The sequence below is a fragment of the Arachis duranensis genome, chromosome 5 (genome assembly GCF_000817695.3).
Source record: "Arachis duranensis cultivar V14167 chromosome 5, aradu.V14167.gnm2.J7QH, whole genome shotgun sequence".
Lineage (NCBI taxonomy): Eukaryota > Viridiplantae > Streptophyta > Magnoliopsida > Fabales > Fabaceae > Arachis > Arachis duranensis.
This window is the reverse complement of record NC_029776.3, coordinates 44,240,672-44,260,019: the sequence shown is the minus strand read 5'-3', so window position 1 is coordinate 44,260,019 and position 19,348 is coordinate 44,240,672. Positions and strand designations below refer to the sequence as shown.

The 19,348-nt window shown below is 36.3% G+C and overlaps 1 protein-coding gene and 1 pseudogene across 1 annotated transcript; one reads left to right on the top strand and one right to left on the bottom strand.

Moving 5' to 3' along the window:
- Positions 1-695: 695 nt before the first annotated feature.
- LOC107489245 (uncharacterized) lies at positions 696-2,033 on the bottom strand. The gene has a single exon (XM_016110006.1). The coding sequence runs from the start codon at positions 2,031-2,033 to the stop codon at positions 696-698; it is 1,338 nt and encodes a 445-aa protein (XP_015965492.1).
- A 3,779-nt stretch (positions 2,034-5,812) lies between these two features.
- LOC107489248 (uncharacterized) lies at positions 5,813-10,266 on the top strand (annotated as a pseudogene).
- The last annotated feature ends 9,082 nt before the right edge of the window (positions 10,267-19,348 follow it).

Genomic DNA, 19,348 nt, shown 5'->3' with positions numbered 1-19,348 from the left:
CCAATACCACATTCGAGAGCCATGTCGAGTAGTCCACTTCCCGTATGAAGCCTACTCCTAGGAGGCTGGCCGTTTGCTTGGCTACCTCCTCTGCTCTCTCCGCCGACATCTTTCTCCTTCGTTGAGCCACTGGGCGTGCTTCCGCCTTGACGGCTAGATGATGTGAGATGATTTTTGGATCTATGCCCGGCATGTCGGCTGGTGTCCAGGCGAACAAGTCCCTATTGGCCCTTATCATTTCAATCAAAGGTTCCTTCAGCTCATGTGGGAGGTTCTTGTTAACGAATGTGAACTTTTCCTCTTCGTCACCGATTCTAAACTTCTCCAGGTCCCCTTCCGGTTCTGGCCTCGGCTTGTCCTCTACTCTGGCATCAAGGTCGGCTAGGAACACGCCGGATGCTTCCTTGGACTTCTTTTGAAGGGAAAGGCTGGCGTTGTCACAAGCGACCGCCGTCTCGAGGTGAGGTCTCCTCTTATGGTCCCTATGGATCCATCATCGGTAACGAACTTCATAACTAGCAGCTTGGTGTTGATTATGGCTTCAAAATCGTTGATTGTTTTTCTTCCCAAGATGATGTTGTAGGCTGTGGAATCTCGGAGGATTACGAACTCGGCCATCGCCGATCTTCGGCCTTGGGCTTGCCCCACTGAGATTGGTAGGGATATGACTCCGTCAGGTTTGATGAAGTGGTCGCCTAACCCGATAACCCACCGTGCTGGTGAGTCGTCAGGTCGGCATCCTTTAGCCCTAGTGCGTCGAACACGTTGCGGAACATGATATTTGAATCAGCTCCCGTGTCGACAAGGATCCGTTTGACGAGGCCGGTTCCCACTCTGGCCGTTATGACCATGGGGGGGTTTTCCGGGGCGTCGCTGAACCATTGGTCTTCGGGGCCGAAAGAAATGGATGGAGGTTTTTTAGAGCCCTGCGCCGGCGGGGACGAGATCGTCAGGACCTTAGCGTCTTTCTTGTGTGCCGACCTGGATTTTGGCGCAGCGTTTTTTGCCGTTACCACGTTTATCACAGTGAGGCCGTGGTCTCTGTCCTCGGGTTCTTGTCGCCGCTTGGCCGAACGGGTCTTGCCTTCCTCGTCTTGATCGCGATAACGTCTCCTCGGCTCCCTGATGAGATGGGAGAACGCAGCTAGCTTTCCTTCCCTTATTGCCTGTTCCAATGCATCTTTTAGGTCGAAACAGTCCTGCGTTTGATGGCCGTAACCCTTGTGGTAATCGCAATAAAGGTTCTTGTTTCCTCCCGTACGGTCCTTGAGTGGTCGGGGCTTCGGAAGGATTCCCTTCTCAGCTATTTGCTGATAAACTTCCACGATGGGGAGAGTGAGTGGAGTGTAGTTAGTAAATTTTCCGACCCGAGGGAACGGTCTAGGTGCCTTGTTTGATGCCTCGTCCCTGGCTTTTTCTTTTGCTCTTTCGCCGTCGCCTGGCTGCCGAGCCTGGTTGTAACCGGATTGCCGCTTATTGGCGGCCACGACCCGGCTGACTTCCTCGTCGTTTATGTACTCTTTGGCCACCGTCTGGATTTCATGCATTGTCCAAACCGGTTTCGTGGTAAGGTGTTTTCGGAAGTTCTCGTTGAGGAGGCCGTTTGTCAGGCAGAGACTGGCCACCGAGTCGGTTAAGCCGTCGATTTCCAAGCATTCGTCGTTGAACCGATCCAAGTACCTCCTGGTCGGCTCTCCTTGTCTTTGGGTTACCCCTAGAAGGTTGATAGGATGCTTGGCCTTTGCTATTCGCGTTGTAAATTGGGCCAGGAATGCACGGCTGATGTCTGAGAAATTGTAGATGGAGCCTTGAGGGAGGCCGTTAAACCATCTGATCGCTGGTCCTGCTAGAGTTACCGGGAAGGCGCGGCATCTTACTTCGTCCCCTACTCCCTCTAGATTCATCCTGGCCTCGAAGGCCGTGAGGTGTTCTAGAGGGTCTTGAGTTCCGTCATACCTCATGTCCGTTGGTTTGTCGAAGTGTTTCGGCAACCGGACTTCGAGGATGGATCGGTGGAACGGGGTGACACCCATTATGACGGGTTGCCGTGTTCTCTCGGATCTCCCTTCCCCGTCCTCGTGGCCTCTTGCCGCTCGGCGGGTTGGTCCGCCTCGAGAGTAGATGATCCTGTCGTTTCGCCTTCTTATTATGGGTGACTCCTCCCGCGTGCTCTCCGCTTCCGTCCGGGAAGCGGATGTACGCCGCTGGCGGCTTCGGTGAGAGTTATCCTCCTCGCTCCCAGGAGATGGGGTAAAGCTGGGATCGGTAGACTCTGTGGCGTAGCTCCTGCATTATTATGGCGCTATCGCCACCCGTTCCCCCGAAGGGTCGTGTTCTCGTGTGTTGTTGGGGGGACCTCCGCCGCCCCCTCAGTGAGGCGACGGAGGCTGCCCCCTCCGCTCCGGCTGCTCGAGCTTGGTCACCGGGACCCAGCACGACTTCCATTTAGGCAGGAGGTTCCCCACAGATGGCGCCAATGTGCTGTTGTCGGGTTCCAGACAGGTAGGATTCACGGGTGAAAGAGTGAGAACGCCCTGACCTTGATCGCGCTGGTCGCAGACTTCACGAGCTGTCGAGCACTTGCCCTGGTGAGAGGATGAGGGGGAGGGCCACCTGCAAAGACACTCCGACGCTCAAGTCAGCTAGTGTGCAGGCGGAGGAAAATGATGTAGAAAGGTGACGTACCTCGGGGGAAGAGCCAATCTTCCCCTTATATACATGTCAGCTGTGGGCCCCTTGTGAAGACAGGCCCATATTCCCAAGGACAGTGTCCTGCAGCCGCGTGTGGGTCGTACAAGACGCGTGTCCGGGTCGTTGGAAGGGCGCGGAGCCGGGTCGGGTGGAGCTCGGGCCAGGGCCGACCCGTCGGGTGTTTGGGCCGGGCCGTAACACAAGTAGATGTTAAATCAAAGACCTTTCATTAAATGCAAAAAATTCTTAACCACTAAAAGAAGATAATTAATTAATAATTTAATATATTTTTTATATAAAGGTTTTTATTTTAAATTATCATCAAGTTATATAATAATGTTGCTCCTTTTTGGTAACTTGTCGGTCTGATCAGGTATCCACGGGATAAAAACGGATAGGGTTAGAGTTGAGATATTCTCAACCCGCGAATAGGATAGGATTGGATTTATATAAAAATCTTAACTCGCGAATAGGATTAGAGTTTGATCCAAATCCTACTTTATCCTACCTATTGTCACCCTTACCTGTGGAATACTGCTGAAAAATGGAAAATAGGAAATGAAGAATGAGGAATGAGGAATGAGGCTCGGTTATCCCCACGACAGGTGGGGATGGAGGTATTTTGGAAATCGGAGACGGGTTTGTCCCCATTGACGTCCCTAGTATGAATCATGAGTAATTATATATAATGGTACTTATGCATAAAGAATAAATATAAGTATCTCATCTTCTTTTATTAAATTTTTTATTATTTATTTTGAAATAGACAAAAATATTGTAATTACTTTGGACTAATAAATTTGTCATCATTGTGACAAGATATTATGTATTTAATTATGTATTTTTATTATCTTTAGTAGTTTTAATAGTGTTTAAACTAACAAAAAAATTGAAACGTTTTTAAATACAAATATAGTCACCGCAAGGGTCAAGCCGTTTCGGCTCCTCCTCCTCGCCCTCGCCGACGTCGTCGCCTCGCCCTCGTCGTCGCCGCCGTGACCTCATCGTCGCCCTTGCCTCCTCCAGAACTCTAATGATGATGACGATGATGATGACGATGATGATTATTTTATGAGTTTTGGGTTCTTGTTTTTTGAGTTTGAGTTATGGGTTCTTTTTCTGAGTTTGAGTTCTAGATTCTGAGTTATAGGTTCTGATGATGATGATGATTTTTTTAGTAGAGTTCTTGTTTTTTTGAGTTTGAGTTTTGGGTTCTTGATGATGATGATGATTTTCTAAGTTGAGTTCTTGTTTTTCTGAGTTTGAATTCTGGATATAAGTTCTGGGTTCTGATGAGGATGACGATGATGATGTTGATTTTCTGAGTTTTGGTTGGTGTGATGCAGATGGTGATGGAGTGGTAGTGGGTGGGGGTGGTGGTGGTTCTGGTTCTGGTTCTGAGTTCTTATGATTCCATTATCCATGATGATGATGATGATGATGATGATGATGGTGGTGGTGGTGGTGGTAGGTGGTGGGTGGTGGTGGGTGTGGTAGTAGTGGTGGTGCTTATACTTGTGTTTCTGCTGGTGCTTTGCATGATTTTGGGGAAGAAGGGATATGGGCATTTTAGTTCGAATGACGGTTTTAAAACAAATTTAAACCTTGGGGACCATTTTGTAGCGAAAAAAAGGTTGGAAACAAAATAAATTTTCGGCCTCTACGTTAGGAACCAAAATCATACTTATCCCTTATATAAAGGAGCTGAGGGCTCCCTTAATTACGTCACACATTTCTAACCCTCACCTATATCTCTTAGATCCATTCTAACTTGAGTATCAAATTGTCTTTGCAGATACCACCCTTCACCGCTCCGAAGATCCAACAGTATCATTACCTCGACCAATGAGTCCCCGATCCATCCTACCACCTCTCTAATGACCTCTTGTATTGAATATAAAATTAACAATTTATGACATAAAATCTAGAATTTAAAATAAATAAAATAATTTTAAAAAATTAATTAATATTAATTAAAAATTAGTTACCTAATATTTCTCGTAATAATATGCATTTTCAATAACCCACGAATACTATACAACTCACACCCCCTACTAAATCAATGACTGCTGCAAGCAACGGCTTCATAAGTTCATATGCATTATTTTAAGCTCAGATTAAAATAAAAAGTTAAAACAAATTATACAACTAACTAACAACGATATTCAATAAAGTTATGTTGTTAAATAATTTTATCAGTTAAGTTTTAATTAAATTAGATATGCGCATTTTTTTCTCTTTTTTTTTTCTTTTTTTTGAATGTCTTCTAATCTTCTTTTTATTTGATTTCTTTTCCTCCTCATTTTTTCCCGTTATCATTATTTTCGTCAATGTCTTCTTCATTTTTTTTGTATATATTTAAAAAATTAAAACACAAAAATTTTAATTTGCAGTACAAAAATTTTAATATACAATATAAAAATTTTTAAAAAATTACCATTAACTTATCTAACTAATAAAATATATTTGTAATGTGTAAAAAATTTTATGCAATAGATAAAAATTTTGATGTTATGTACACAAATTTCTATATTATATCAATAAGATTTTTACTATATGTAATTATATGTAAAAATTTATGTGCTTGGAAAGATCGCAGAATGAAGAAGCAATGACACACGCATGACTTTTTGTTCGGTTGTCGGGTTCCGGAGAGGTAGGGTTCGCGGGTGAAAGAGTGAGAATGCCCTGACCTTGATCGCGCTGGTTGCAGACTTCACGAGCAGCCGAGCACTTGTCCTGGTGAGAGGATGAGGGGGAGGGCCACCTGCAAAGACACTCCGACGCTCAAGTCAGCTAGTGTGCAGGCGGAGGAAAATGATGTAGAAAGGTGACGTACCTCGGGGGAAGAGCCAATCTTCCCCTTATATACATGTCAGCTGTGGGCCCCTTGTGAAGACAGGCCCATATTCCCAAGGACAGTGTCCTGCAGCCGCGTGTGGGTCGTACAAGACGCGTGTCCGGGTCGTTGGAAGGGCGCGGAGCCGGGTCGGGTGGAGCTCGGGCCAGGGCCGACCCGTCGGGTCTTTGGGCCGGGCCGTAACACTTTTGTTGTTAGAATTATACCGTAAGTAGACTTGGCTACTGGAACGCTCATACTTGTAGCATAATCTTATTAATAATATATGCATTTATAAACTTGAACTCACCGTTACAACCCATCTTGAAACGAAGAGAAATCAAAAGGAGAAGGGAGCAAATGAAGAGAAATGTGGAGGAGAAGAGTCTAGATCGGTTAAAAAGGAGGAGAGAAGCGGTCACGGGCCTTAACTCCAGGCAACACGTGTGACCCATGAATCAATTCGTCCCCGGCGTATTGTGTGGCCGAGAACGGCGTTTTGCAGGGGTTTCCTGGTCTGTCTTGCTTTCTCTTTTGATTACGCTGTCTATTCTAGTATTCTAGTTCTTTACTAATTTGTTTATGCACCTTGGATTTTAGGTTTTTGCTGACCCTACTCGTTAGGAGAGCTTGATCTTTGAGCTTTTAGAAGTTCTGTTTGGCTTTTCCAAGACCTTGCTAACGGGCACGATGCTGAAGGAAGTGTGGTAAGCCATTATTTCATTCTGTCTTTTATGGTATAGGATTAATGGAGTGGGAAAATGTAATTGGTTTGTGGAAATTGGATTCTGTTATGTTCATCCTATGCATTTAAGTAAAGTGCATTATTCTAGTGTGTGGATGGTGCTGGGAGTTTGAATGCATTGTGAATTTTTTCTTAATTGTTTTGCCATATTATTGGAGTCCTAACTCATAAGAGAGTGCTTAGCTGGCTTCGTTGCATAACTTCCACTCTAAGTATTTACATTGACATGGATTGTCAGATTTTGAGTATTCTGAAATCCCTCTTTTCCAACCTAGGTTACGCTACATTCAACAGTGTGCCAATCCCAACCATTTCACCATTTTGGCCTTCTTCAGTGCCTTTTTCAAAAAATTGTTTGAAAATTTAAATTAAGGTCTGGCTTGATTATAAATTTTAATTTGTTGTAATTTTTAAAATGTCAATGTTGATTTGAAACGTTGATTAATATGTTAAATTTTTAAAATATGGTCTATTCTGATTTATATGTTAATTTTAGAGTTATTTGTTTGAAGTGTTGATTGTTGATATTAGCATTATTATGCTTGATGCTGGATTATTCAGTTGTTATTTGGTCTGATTAATTGTTGTTATTAGCATAATTATGTTAACTTCTCAGTAGTTAATTGGTCTGGTTATTCCTTGTTTTTGTTTTGCTTACCATTAGATAAAGATTAATGGGAGGAGGAGAAGTTAATTGGATTGCTCCACAAATCAAGGAGGAAAACAAAGCAATGGAAGTGGACCCTGAACATGTCGCTGTCCCTGCCACATCTCCTGCCACTGTTGCTGCCACAGCTCCTCCTGCTGCACCCCAAGTTGATGAAGAAAACAACGATGAAGACAACGAGGGTCAAGAGTTTCTTCATAAGGGGAAAAAATCTTATATTTGGCAACATTTTACTGGGCTTCCATTGGCTGAGACTAAGGGACAACACAAGACTAAATGTAATCATTGTTGTAAAATATATAGTTGTCATCCAACTAAACATGGTACAAATTCTCTAAATAAGCACTTGAAAGCTGATCATAAGTGGATATTTACAAAAGTAAGGAAAAAGGGACACTTTATGGTTATATGCCTAAAATGTTGAAGAAGGGGAAGCTGACAAAGTCTTTAAAGGGTATAGCTTGGAAGATTGTAAGAAATTGGTTGCTGAGTTTGTTATACTTGATGAAATGTCATTTAATGAAAATTATGAAATCAGGAAAGGGATTCAACATTGTGAAAATTATGAAAATATTGGTTTAACGTTGTGGCTGGAAAGTTATGGTTGATGACTGGGTCAAGGACTCAAGGCTACCATGCCTATCACAAGTATTAAAATATCTATTTGGCTTCACGTAGTCATTAGAAACCTGGTTTTCATCCGGTTTAGACCCTAGTTGTGGCCCAAAAGTGATGAGATTCATCGGGTCTAGGGCCAGGTTAGGGTATAAAAAATAGACCAGTAAATATTTAGGGCCGGGTTTGGGTTAAGACAAACATGGTTTCACCCAGTCCAACTTTCCGTGTACACTCCTAGATTTAACTGTCACTGATTAGCAGATTCTATTGCTTATTTCTACTTAGTATAACATTGCATATTCTCTTTTTATTCTTTCAATGGGTGATTCGTATGATTTAATGGAGCTATAACTCTGCCTCTACTTCAATCACTGTGTGTGTTGGCAAGTATTATCTTTCAACACAATCAGACAAAATGACTTCCCTTTATTTTAGTTCATTAAATGGAATATTTGTTGCAGAAATTTGTTGTATGCTTTGATCATACTTCTCCTGAAATTATTTCAGGTTATTGAACAGTCTGGAGTTCTTGAAATGCCAGATTTGATGTACATTAACACACCTGCTGTTGTAACAACTGCAGTAGGTCAAATGGTAAAGTTTCTATACTTGTTTTTACATTACCATTGTGTTTACTCCATCATTTCCTGGTCATATTACCTAAGGATTAATGCACGTTATATATTCGCATTACTATTAGACTTCTCTGGCTTCCACGTTATATATACACAATAATCCAGATAAGTGCCTTCTGATGCACACTAGTATTAGGCATTCTCAAATATTGAAGAGCAAATATAGGTTATAGATGCAAAATTTTATTGAACTAACCACCTGTTTAGTATTTTGTAATCAAGATATTATCTGATTACCCGAGTAGTTGTTGGCTCAAGCCTTGTTCTATTTCCATTTTGAGGTAAATTGTGTCTCCCATTTAAACTTTGGCTTCTTGCTGGCAATCCAACCCTTCAATTATTCAACCCCCGCAAACAGTCAAACACACTTTTAAAGTTTTGCGGTATTATGAGCATGTTTCCCTGCCTATTTCTTTAAAATTAGTTGTGATATCATGTCCTATATGTTGATGTTATGACCTATGAGGACTGATTTACAGCTGAAGCATGCTTTAGTTATTTGAATTTATGTTAATCACTTTGTTGTTACCGAATACTCTTAAAATCTAAGCTTGTAAATTTGTTTTATGGATTCATGTATTGTCAAGACGTTGGGCTTCTTTTTGTGGGAATGACAATTGCTGATTGGTTGGTCTCTATCTTTGTTGATTTTTATACGTGAATGTTAGATACCTTATTAGGTTCTACCAAGTGTTCAACCTCTAACTAATGGGCCTCGGATACACATTACAGAGTCAGTCAGTTAGTAGAGTATAAAAGAGAGAGCATTTGAGAGATAAAATATGAGAGCTGAAATGTAAAAAAAATGAGAATTTGGGAGATCAAAGCAAAGGATCTCTTGGATATTCCTAACCATTGTATTCTTATATTTAGGAATAATAGAAGTTTTCTTTAGTATTATAATATTCTGAAACTGTTCTTATCACGCAATGGTTATGGATATTCAAGAGATACCTTGCTCTCCACAATGGGCTTTTATGCTCTTCTACTGACCAACTCTAATCTTATGCAAGGCCCATTGATCAGAGGCCCTGTACCTATCAATGTACTCCATCGCATTCATTTTTACCGCTTACTTACTTTCACTAAAATTAATGATAGGCAATTTCTAAGGGATGAAGGAAGGGAAGCACAAAATATCATTAAAGTAAGTTATGTTTGCATGGCAAACTCTTTTAACTTTGTTCACGCACTAGCTTGACATTGTTGTTACATTGATAGGTCTTGGGATCATCCCTTTTCTTTTCTTTTTTCCCAGGTTTATTTGGCAAATATGTGTCTTAAAGGAGTTGATACTGATGCACTAGTCACTGCATATGAGCTCGTTGTTATAAAGTATGTAGAATGTTTTTGACAGCAATAATCACTTAGGAAAATTCTACTGCATTTTAAGATTTTAGCTCTATATCTGGTTAGAACTTAAAGGCCAGTTAAACTGAAATTTAATCATTTTGAATTTAGTAATGTTAGACCTAAGACTATAATCCAAATTAGAAAATGATTAACATATGCATTTTGTATTGCATAGATTTTGTGGAAACTATGAATATGCAAGACACTTATTTACTTCTATTTTATGCTTGCAGCCCATTTAGTGAAAGCGCAGGCACAGTTGGCACCAGGTCGGCTGTTTCGGCTGAACAAGCTGGATGTCTCCCCATGGACGAGGTATTCAGACTAGCTGTAACAAGCTTCAAGGTTTATGACTGGCGTCTTTTTGGTGCAGCAAGTTGAGACTCCTCTATTATCTGGAGTATTATCTGGAGTGGGACTTCAGCCATTAGTTTGAAAATAGTAGTTGCTATTCACAATTTAGATCATTGTGTATATTCCTTATAGGGTTTGCTTCTATTATGCCAGAACTACTTTAGTTGTTTTTCTTTTGGTATTTAGTTATATTCTATCTTGTTATCATGAACTTGATGGGATGGATTGCAGGTAACTAGTACCTGGAGAGAATAATATTTTGGTTAGAAATGTCAGTGACTTTTTCAGTTTTTGGATGTGATAGATTCTGATGTACTCTTTTTTTAATTCTCAAGGTTCATAATTCACTCTTTTTTTAGTGCAATTGGAGCACGGACGTCTAGATTTTATTATTTTAAAATTAATTCAATCTTGTAGTATTTTTTATTTTATTTTTATTTTTATTTTAATGGCTCAAAATATGATACCATTGATCAAAGGATGAGTTTACTTAACATCTTTATTATTCAGATTGGTGGTTCGCATTTCTTTTTGCTGCTTTATGGCCAACATATTGGGACAGAAGCAACGTGCTTCCTCTGATTGCAGCACCAAGGGGCAAGGTCACACCATCTTGAACATGGTAGGGTTTTGTATTATTTGAGTTTTGGTTGACAAAGTTGTTATACACAAACAAAAATAAAGTGCTCATATGATAAATTCATTTTGGTGGGGGCACTGACATTGAAAGCCAAGAATTATCATGTCTAAAGCTGTATGGTCACTTATAATTAGAAATGTACTTTTTTTTCCATTAAAAAATTTTATATCATTTAACGGGAGAAAGTGAAATGTTAACTAGATCTAGATTATTTGGTTGGATTTGCACACAATGGAAGTTATTGATACGAATAGGTAATTCAGAAAATTTAATCAGTTAATTTGTGTACTTATAGTAAGATTGTGTACTTGTAGCCCCCAATATCTAATACAAGGGTAATAATTGGCATGTGAAATGACCACACTATGCCTTTGATTTTCATTTTCAACTTGAACCTTGTCTTATTTCAAGTGTTTAACCTCCATCTTCTGATAATTGGGTGAATGATCAGTTTCTATTTTTCATAGTATAAGGCGTTGTTTGTCTCTTCCATTTGTCAATCATGTATGTTCACTGTAATGGATAGAACGTAGACTCATTGTACCTATCTTTCTCTCAAATACGGCAGATCAATGATAGAAATGCAAGGTTCAGTGCCATTTTCTCCACTGAAAGCTATATTTAATAAAACGAAGGGTTGAAAACCTCCCATGAAGGCACGGCAAAGACCCTAAATCTGGCCCAATTAGAACCCAATAATGTCTTGGTTTCCAGCCATCTTTTTTCCATTGAAATTTTATCCGTTTGAACTCTTGACTCTTGCTAATGAGCCGAAGTTAAAATAGCATATGTTTCCTCTCTGTCTAGAGGTTTTGGGATCGAGCCTTATCTAATATCACTTCACCAAAAAAGATAAAATAAAAAACACCCTTAACTCTTGAGTCTCTCTGGAAAAAAAAAAAAAGTGCTCCTAAGTCTCAATGTTTATCTAATTGACGTAGTGTGTACATTTTATATGGGATATATGATGCGGTATTTTACAACCCACAAATTAATCGACAAGTGCACTGGGTTGTACCAAGTAATACCTTATGTGAGTAAGGGGTCGATTCCACGAGAATTGATGGATTAAGCAACAATAGTGTTTGATAGGCTTAGTTAGGCAAGCAGAAAATAATGTTTGAGAGTTTAATCGCATTCAATAGTAATTAAGAAAATTGGAAGACATGTATGTAAATAAGTTGAGAACCAAATATGGGGAAACAGTTAAGACTTTAGAATTATCTATTTTTCTGGATTTACTTTTCTTACTAACTATTTTAATTATGTAGGATTTAATTTATGACAAACTATATGTGACTAGACCCTAATTCCTTAGACCTTCATAGTCTCCTCTAAAATTCATTAACTGCCAATTTCTTGGTCAATTAATTTCAATTAGAGGGTGATAATCAATTTCTAGTTTATATGTCACAAAAACTCTAATTACCCAAAAAATAAAAAAGATTATATGTCACGTATCCTGTTAAATTCAGATAATTAAAATTTAGGAGAAATTTGTTTTCAAGCTGTTGTTCAAGTAAAGAGCTTTTCTAAGTTTTACAAGAACTCAAGTAGAAAGAGGGTCATACTTTCATTCCACCCAAATTCATAAAATAAAGAGCGAAAACAATTCTTAAATTATAAATCCATGCATAAATTAAAATAGAAAGAGCAATATAATCAATCCATACAAATAGACAGAGCTCCTAACCTTAACAATGAAGGATTAGTTGATCATGGAATGCGGAATGTAAATTTCTATAGAATTTCCTAATGGAATCCCCATAATGGAATCTACCTAATAGAAGTGAAGTCTCCTCTTTTTATAACTAATCCTTATTAATTTAAAATCTAATATTTTAAATTAAGATAATATCTTTTCCTATTTAAAAATCAAATTTGAATTTAAATCAGAATTTACTAACTACTCTGCGTCTTGTAACGTGGGGACCACTTGGCTTCACTGGATCCGCGCCTAACTTGGGTGCTAAAATGGGGCCCAAAAATCACCCCTTAGCGTTTCTGCGTTTCTGCACGGGGCGCATGTCACGCGTACGTCTCGCTGGTCTTCTTCGGGAGTCACGCGGACGCGTCGGTCACGCGCACGCGTTGTGGAGCAAATCTTCAAATAACGCGTACGCGTCAGTCACGCGCACGTGTCGCCATGGAAAGCTCCAAATCACGCGTACGCGTCGCTCCTCGCTGCTATCTCCTTTAATTCTTGAGCTGCAGAAACTCCATCAAATCCAGTCGAATGCTACCTAAAATAAACAATATTGCGCAAAACTCAAAATAGCATCTATAGTGGCTAAAATATAATTAATTCTTAATTAAACTCAACAAATTAGATGCAAATTCACTAGAAAAAGATAGAAAAGATGCTCACACATCAATATGTATTATATGTAATTAATTATATTTACATATTATTAGTAGTATAAAAATTTGGAAGAATTTTAAGCATATCAAGTATACCGGTATTTCAATAATTTTAATCATTGATTTCAATTATAAAAAATATAATATATATTAAAATACTGATGTTTCAAGTATACTTAAAGATTTTCTTAAAAATTTATGAATAATGCTATAGTGAAGAGTAAAGTTGGATGAAGTGAGACAATTATTTTTTATAAAAAAAATAAAAAAAATAAAGACACAATGTATACTCACCTAAAAAATTAAGCCAATCTTCACGTTTTAATTCTATATAATTTCACTCTTCACTAAAAAAATTCATATAATTTAATTGTTTTGTTAAGAAACAAAATTAATAAAAAATACAAAAAAACTTGTATATAAGGAGAAATTTTAGAGATTGAAATCATGAAGAGTCAATCACGTGTCATGCAACTAGTTTGAAAAATAATGCAGTCTGTGGGACCCATCTAATATATTATTTAATTTAAAATAAAAATAAAAGCTTTGGGGATGTGGCAGTGTTCTTAGGACATACGGTTTTCACACACATTTGAGAATGCAGAAAGGAAAACAGGCGTAAATTATTGGTGAGCAATCAACGTCAAATCATTGCCAAATCTTTCTAGATCAGTTATCTGCCACACTGACATAGGTTTAACCACGCTGTTAATGAACATATCAATACCAAAAGCCACCAATAAGCTTTTATTTTAGGCTTTATTTAATTATTTCAATTAATATCATATTTTTTCACTTTTATAGTAAGTGGCTAATTCTCTCCTCACAAAGATCACTCGTAAAACATGTTCTATTTTTCCTAAGTACGCGTCAAATCTTAGATTATTTGGTTAAGTAATAAGGTATGAAAAAATATTATTGTCTAGATTTTAAATTTGGTCTAAAATAATGGTTGGTCCAAAAATAATTTTTCTCAAAATATGTTGGTTCAAAAAAAATAATTTGAATAATATTTTTATTTAAATTATTTTTAGATTTTTCTCCAAATATTATAAATAAAAGACAAAATATACACATAAAATATATTATTTTATTCTAATTTTTATATCTCTTGGATCTTCGTTAAAGATTTATAGGATTATCGAAAGTTTTATTGTCCCCCTTTAAACTAACCTAACTACGAATTCAAGTTTAACGTAAATTTTATTGGCTTATTAATTACACAATAAAATAATTCATTTTGATACTCAACAGTGTTTACGTCCGAAAAAAAAAACAAAACTAAACAGATAGACCAGTCCAAAAAACTAAAAGTATACAAGAGTATTTTTTAAATAATAATGGATATCATAAACCAAAACAAGTGTTATCTACTATAGTCATGATATTGAAGTTTTATTTGATACAACAATATAATTTTACTATTGCATCTTAGCTTATTCTAACCCTAAATTCTCTTATTCTTAAATGAAAGCATCATATACTTATTTGTTAATGAAAATCACATGTATGCCAAACAAATAAAATAAACTCGAGTGATTTATTCAGCATAAAAGTTAGGGTGTATAAAAAAGTTATAATTAAGACTATTTATCGTTTACACATTTAGCAAACTTTCATGCTAGCTTCTCTATCAACTTCATGTTAAAACTTTAAATTTCATTTAAATTCTATAAATGATTCAAAAATTTTCCACTATTATACAATTTGTTACCCTTTCTAACTGGTTGCTGCCAACCATTTAAGAAGCATATACATGTTTTAATGATGATTTTCGATAAGTATACAGAAGAAGATTTTTTTTTTCAATATATTAAGGACAAAATAGCTTTATTTTAATTAATTAATTAAGACTTTAATATGAAATACAAAGGGAGAGAAATTCAGAAAAGAGAAGACTCTGCCAACGGTGATATGACTGTAGAGTCTACTATTTATAACGGCCATCCTGATTTGCTATTATATATTACTAGCGTGATAACTCGTGCAATGCACGGGATACACGAAATTTAAACTTTTTTAAAAAAAATACTAAGAATATAATTAAAATATATTCTATACAAATAGATATGTTGTATTAAGTTTGAATAATTACAAAATTATTATTAGACTAAAATAAAAAATAGATTACAACAATTATTCAATATGTCAATAAATATATAACATATTTTGTAAGATAATAAAAGTTAATAAAATATTCAAACAATTTCTAAACACTAAAAAACAGAACAGAAAAAAAAAAGTACAATAGAGATGTAGTTTACTATTACATATTATCTTAAGAACAAATAACATTAGGATACTTACTATTACCAAAACAAAATATATATAACATATATAAATTTGTTCATTAAACAAAAAATAAAATATCTTCAAGACAACTTAACATATAATTTACAATATCCATCAAATAGACTTATACATAGGAGGCCTAACAACGCTGAATCGATAACTCTATCTGGCGGTTAGCTATCGAGCTAAGTTTCAAAGTAATGGTATCACCCTCCTTTAAATTACATGTTCTACAACATTCACTCCACCCGACCCCAAATTTTCATTCTGTACGTCTTCCTCGACTCTTCAGTAAGTGAAAAAAAAACTCATTCTTCTCAACATTGGAATCTGGACCAATGATCGTCCAAATCGAACCATCTCCATATGGTTTAAGATACACAGCAAATTTTGAAGCCAAATACTGCAACAAATAATTCATAGTTAACATAAACATAATATTTTTATACACAATGAATAACAGATTTAGGAAGAACATCCACTAAGTTTGCAGAAAAAAAAGAAAACACTCTTTAAGATCAAGTTACCAATCTAGACTGTCCAACATCCCAAGCTGTGATCTTCTTTTCATAAGAAATCTCTGGAGCATATCTAATTCAAGATAATATGAACCTTAATCATGAGAGTAAAAAATAAAAAGCTATCAAATGATATTAAAATACAAAAGAAAGGAAAATAGTTACATGTACCATTACCTAGGATCAGGCAATTGGTTTGACACATTAATGTGTTCATCAACTTGCAATGATAAACTGCTGCCACTAGACAAATTTATGGGATTATCTGGATTATCCCCAACCAGTGACCCATGTTGATCATTGTCTTCATCACCATCCGATGAAAACCGTTCATCCGATGGTTCAGACCCAGACAGAACAATGACATTAGCTGATGAGTCTTCTTCCATCCTGGTATACTTTATGTGGAAGACTCTTGACACATTATCAAGTGTCTCTGGGTCCATTAGCTCAGGAACATAGCAATCAGGATCAAGGTGAACTTGGATGGGTTGGTTGTCTTTATCAAACAATGAAATAAAAAAAATTCCAAAACCAACGTACCTAAATTGAACACATGCCGGTTTATCGCTAAGATAGAAAGTTCTAATCATTTCAAATGAGTACTCAGTTATCAGCAACTGATCATTCTTTTTGATCACCTCCAAGGACAAACAATTATCTAACTCGTCAACCACATAGAATATTGGCCCGAATCCTTCCCCATGAGTTGAAACAAAATTTGAGGGAAGAGCTCTATCACCCTATATTCAAATTTGTTAACAAAGTTAACTCTTGTAACTAAACATGCTAAAAAAGCTTCACATAATCTTACCTAATTATTTAGCAAATAGAGGTATTTTAAATCTACTATTATTACCAACTGAGCAACACAAGAGTGGCATTTGGAATTTCAAGAGTGGCAAGTATGGGAAGCACTTAATTGATATACACACATGCATAAAGTACTAAAAACTATAATTCTCACCCAAAAGAGCAAAAAAAATGCATGAAATTGGAGAGACACATGAAAATGTTGATTAATTATCGTTTATGATTTTAACAATAAATTAAAACCAACCTGTTGAGGTTCAGAAAAAATCAAATTCTAGTTCAGTAAATGAACTAACATTATAATGAGAAGAAAACTTTAGAATAAATAATTGAGTAAATTCTAGTTCAGTAAATATCTCAATGAATTTAAAAAAAAATACATAGAAAAACGACAAAGGGGCAAAGCAATCAGTCTCACAAATGAAGAAAATAATAGAAAATAACAAATTAAAGAACATAAAGCCAAATCAGTAATCTAATTAATTGAGATTGACACTACTCTACAAAACTGCACATTGGCCATTATATCTCATTACCTGCTGATTGAGATCGCAAAATCTGAAAACCAGTTCTTTTTCGCTAGGCCAATATACCTGGGTTGCTAAAAACCTCCTATTAACATATAAAGGCACGATTAGAATTTAAGACTGAGACTTATAACCAAGAAAACAACTAACTAAGTATAGAAAAAAATTGTAACAAACTAAAAGCACAATAATGAAAAATACCCAAGAGACCACATTAGAAAACTAACAAAGATATTGTATAAATTACAACAACTTCTGAAATCTAGCCCACATACAAATGAGAGGCCAATAAAATTAAATTAAAACATGAAAAATATCTGAATAACAATTTAAAAAAAAACACTATAGATTGCATTACATCGATATTGAATTCACATTAAAATTTTCATAACTTAATATGAAATATATTTAATGGAAAAACAAATGAGAGTTCAATTGAATTGAAAATGCAGCAAAGAGAACATCTTCTCTAATGCTCAGCACCATACCTGTTTGGATCTTCTCTATTAGCATCTATGGCCATTCAGACTTGTCAAATAGAGAGGCTTGATATAAAGATTTAAGAAGAAATAAAGGACCCTGTCTCGTACTACAAAAGAGAGCATTATAATAAAGTAAACCCTAACAGAAAATTTCAACAAATTCAAGAAAAACAAGCGATAAAATTGAATAAAGAAACTTAAAGAACAAACATAAAGCATGTCATTTGTAGGACCTTAAATCAGGTAGGAAATTGAAGATATTTAAGAATTTTCACATAGAAACAAAAGCCACAATAAAACATTAAAACTGATAACAAATAAGATAAGAAAATATCAACACTAACACTCAAGACATGTGAATTAGTAAACTCAATTTATGTTTCTAGTCAACATCATATAAAACTTTTAATTTAAGCCAAGTTCAAAAAGCATCTGAACCAGCATGATTAAATTTATCCATTGAACAGTTAAATCCAAGCAATCAAGCATTGTCTGGGCATTCGAGCAAAAGAAAGAATCAAAAAGAACATTTAAATCACACCAACAACACAATAACACCAATTGAAACATTTAAAAAGAAAACAACCAAAAAGAATATCTAAAAATCACCAAGGCTGAAAACAATAATTTGATATCAACGAATTAAAAGATAAGGTTTCAGGAAAATGAAAAAAACCCAAACCAAAGAACATTCAATCACAGTTTAAACCAAAATTCAGAATCTCCTCAAATTGAAGTGGCAAGCACCCTAAAAATCAAAGAACCAAAAAATAATTTTCAAATAAAGATTCAGATCAGTTGAATCAGTGTTCACAGAGGTTCACTATTTCAGTAACACAGTTTCACTATATAAGAGTTAACAGAGTTTCACTATACCAGACTTCAATCATAAATTGATAGTTAACAAAAAAAGGTTACCTAGAGAACATGCAAGAGACTGTGGTCGCGGAGAGAGAGAGAGACACCGAGAGACAGAGACAGAGACACCGAGTGACCAAGGGAGACAGAAACACCGAGGGAGACAGAGCATGCAAGAGTGCTCGAGTAGACGATGGCTTCGAAACTTACGATGGCTACCGCGCGATCGAGGCTTCCAAGGTTGCGATGGCTGCTTCGCGATCGAGGGGAAGTGAGCGCGCAGACGGTAGCTGTTCGAACGAACAATGGCGGCGGAAGGAGGTGGTTGCTGAACGAAGCTGAGGGGCTCTCTGGAGCTCGATGAGATTGAAACGGCGCCCTGGACTCTGGAATGCTAGGTCTGGGACGGGAGCATGAAGTTAGGGCTTGCTACTTGTCTCATTGAGTAGAACCGCAGCGTTTTGCTGCCTAGAAAGTTTTATCCTTTTTTTTATGAAAAAAATATCTAAATATACACTATTAAAGTACTAACATAGATAATTTAGATATATCAATAAAAAATTAATAAAACCAACTAAGTATTTGAGTATTGGATCACTACTAAATCGAAAAAATAAAAAAGGATGAATAACATATTTTTATTTACTTTTTAGTAGAGTTGATATATTTTTAATAATAAAAGTAAAATTACTAAAGAATTCATTAGATTTTTTTTTTAATGATTGAAATTTATGTTTTAAAATTTTGTTTGAAATATATATTTTCACATGATAAATAAATAAGAAATACACATAACCAATTTCACTAAAAAATATCCTTTTACATGAGATATCTAAATCTAAATATAAAATTATAACACAATTTAAAGAAATACATTTTTAAATGATTTTGGAATTCATTATCTAAATTATGGAATACATTTTAATAAGTTGTAACAACATATATATATATATAT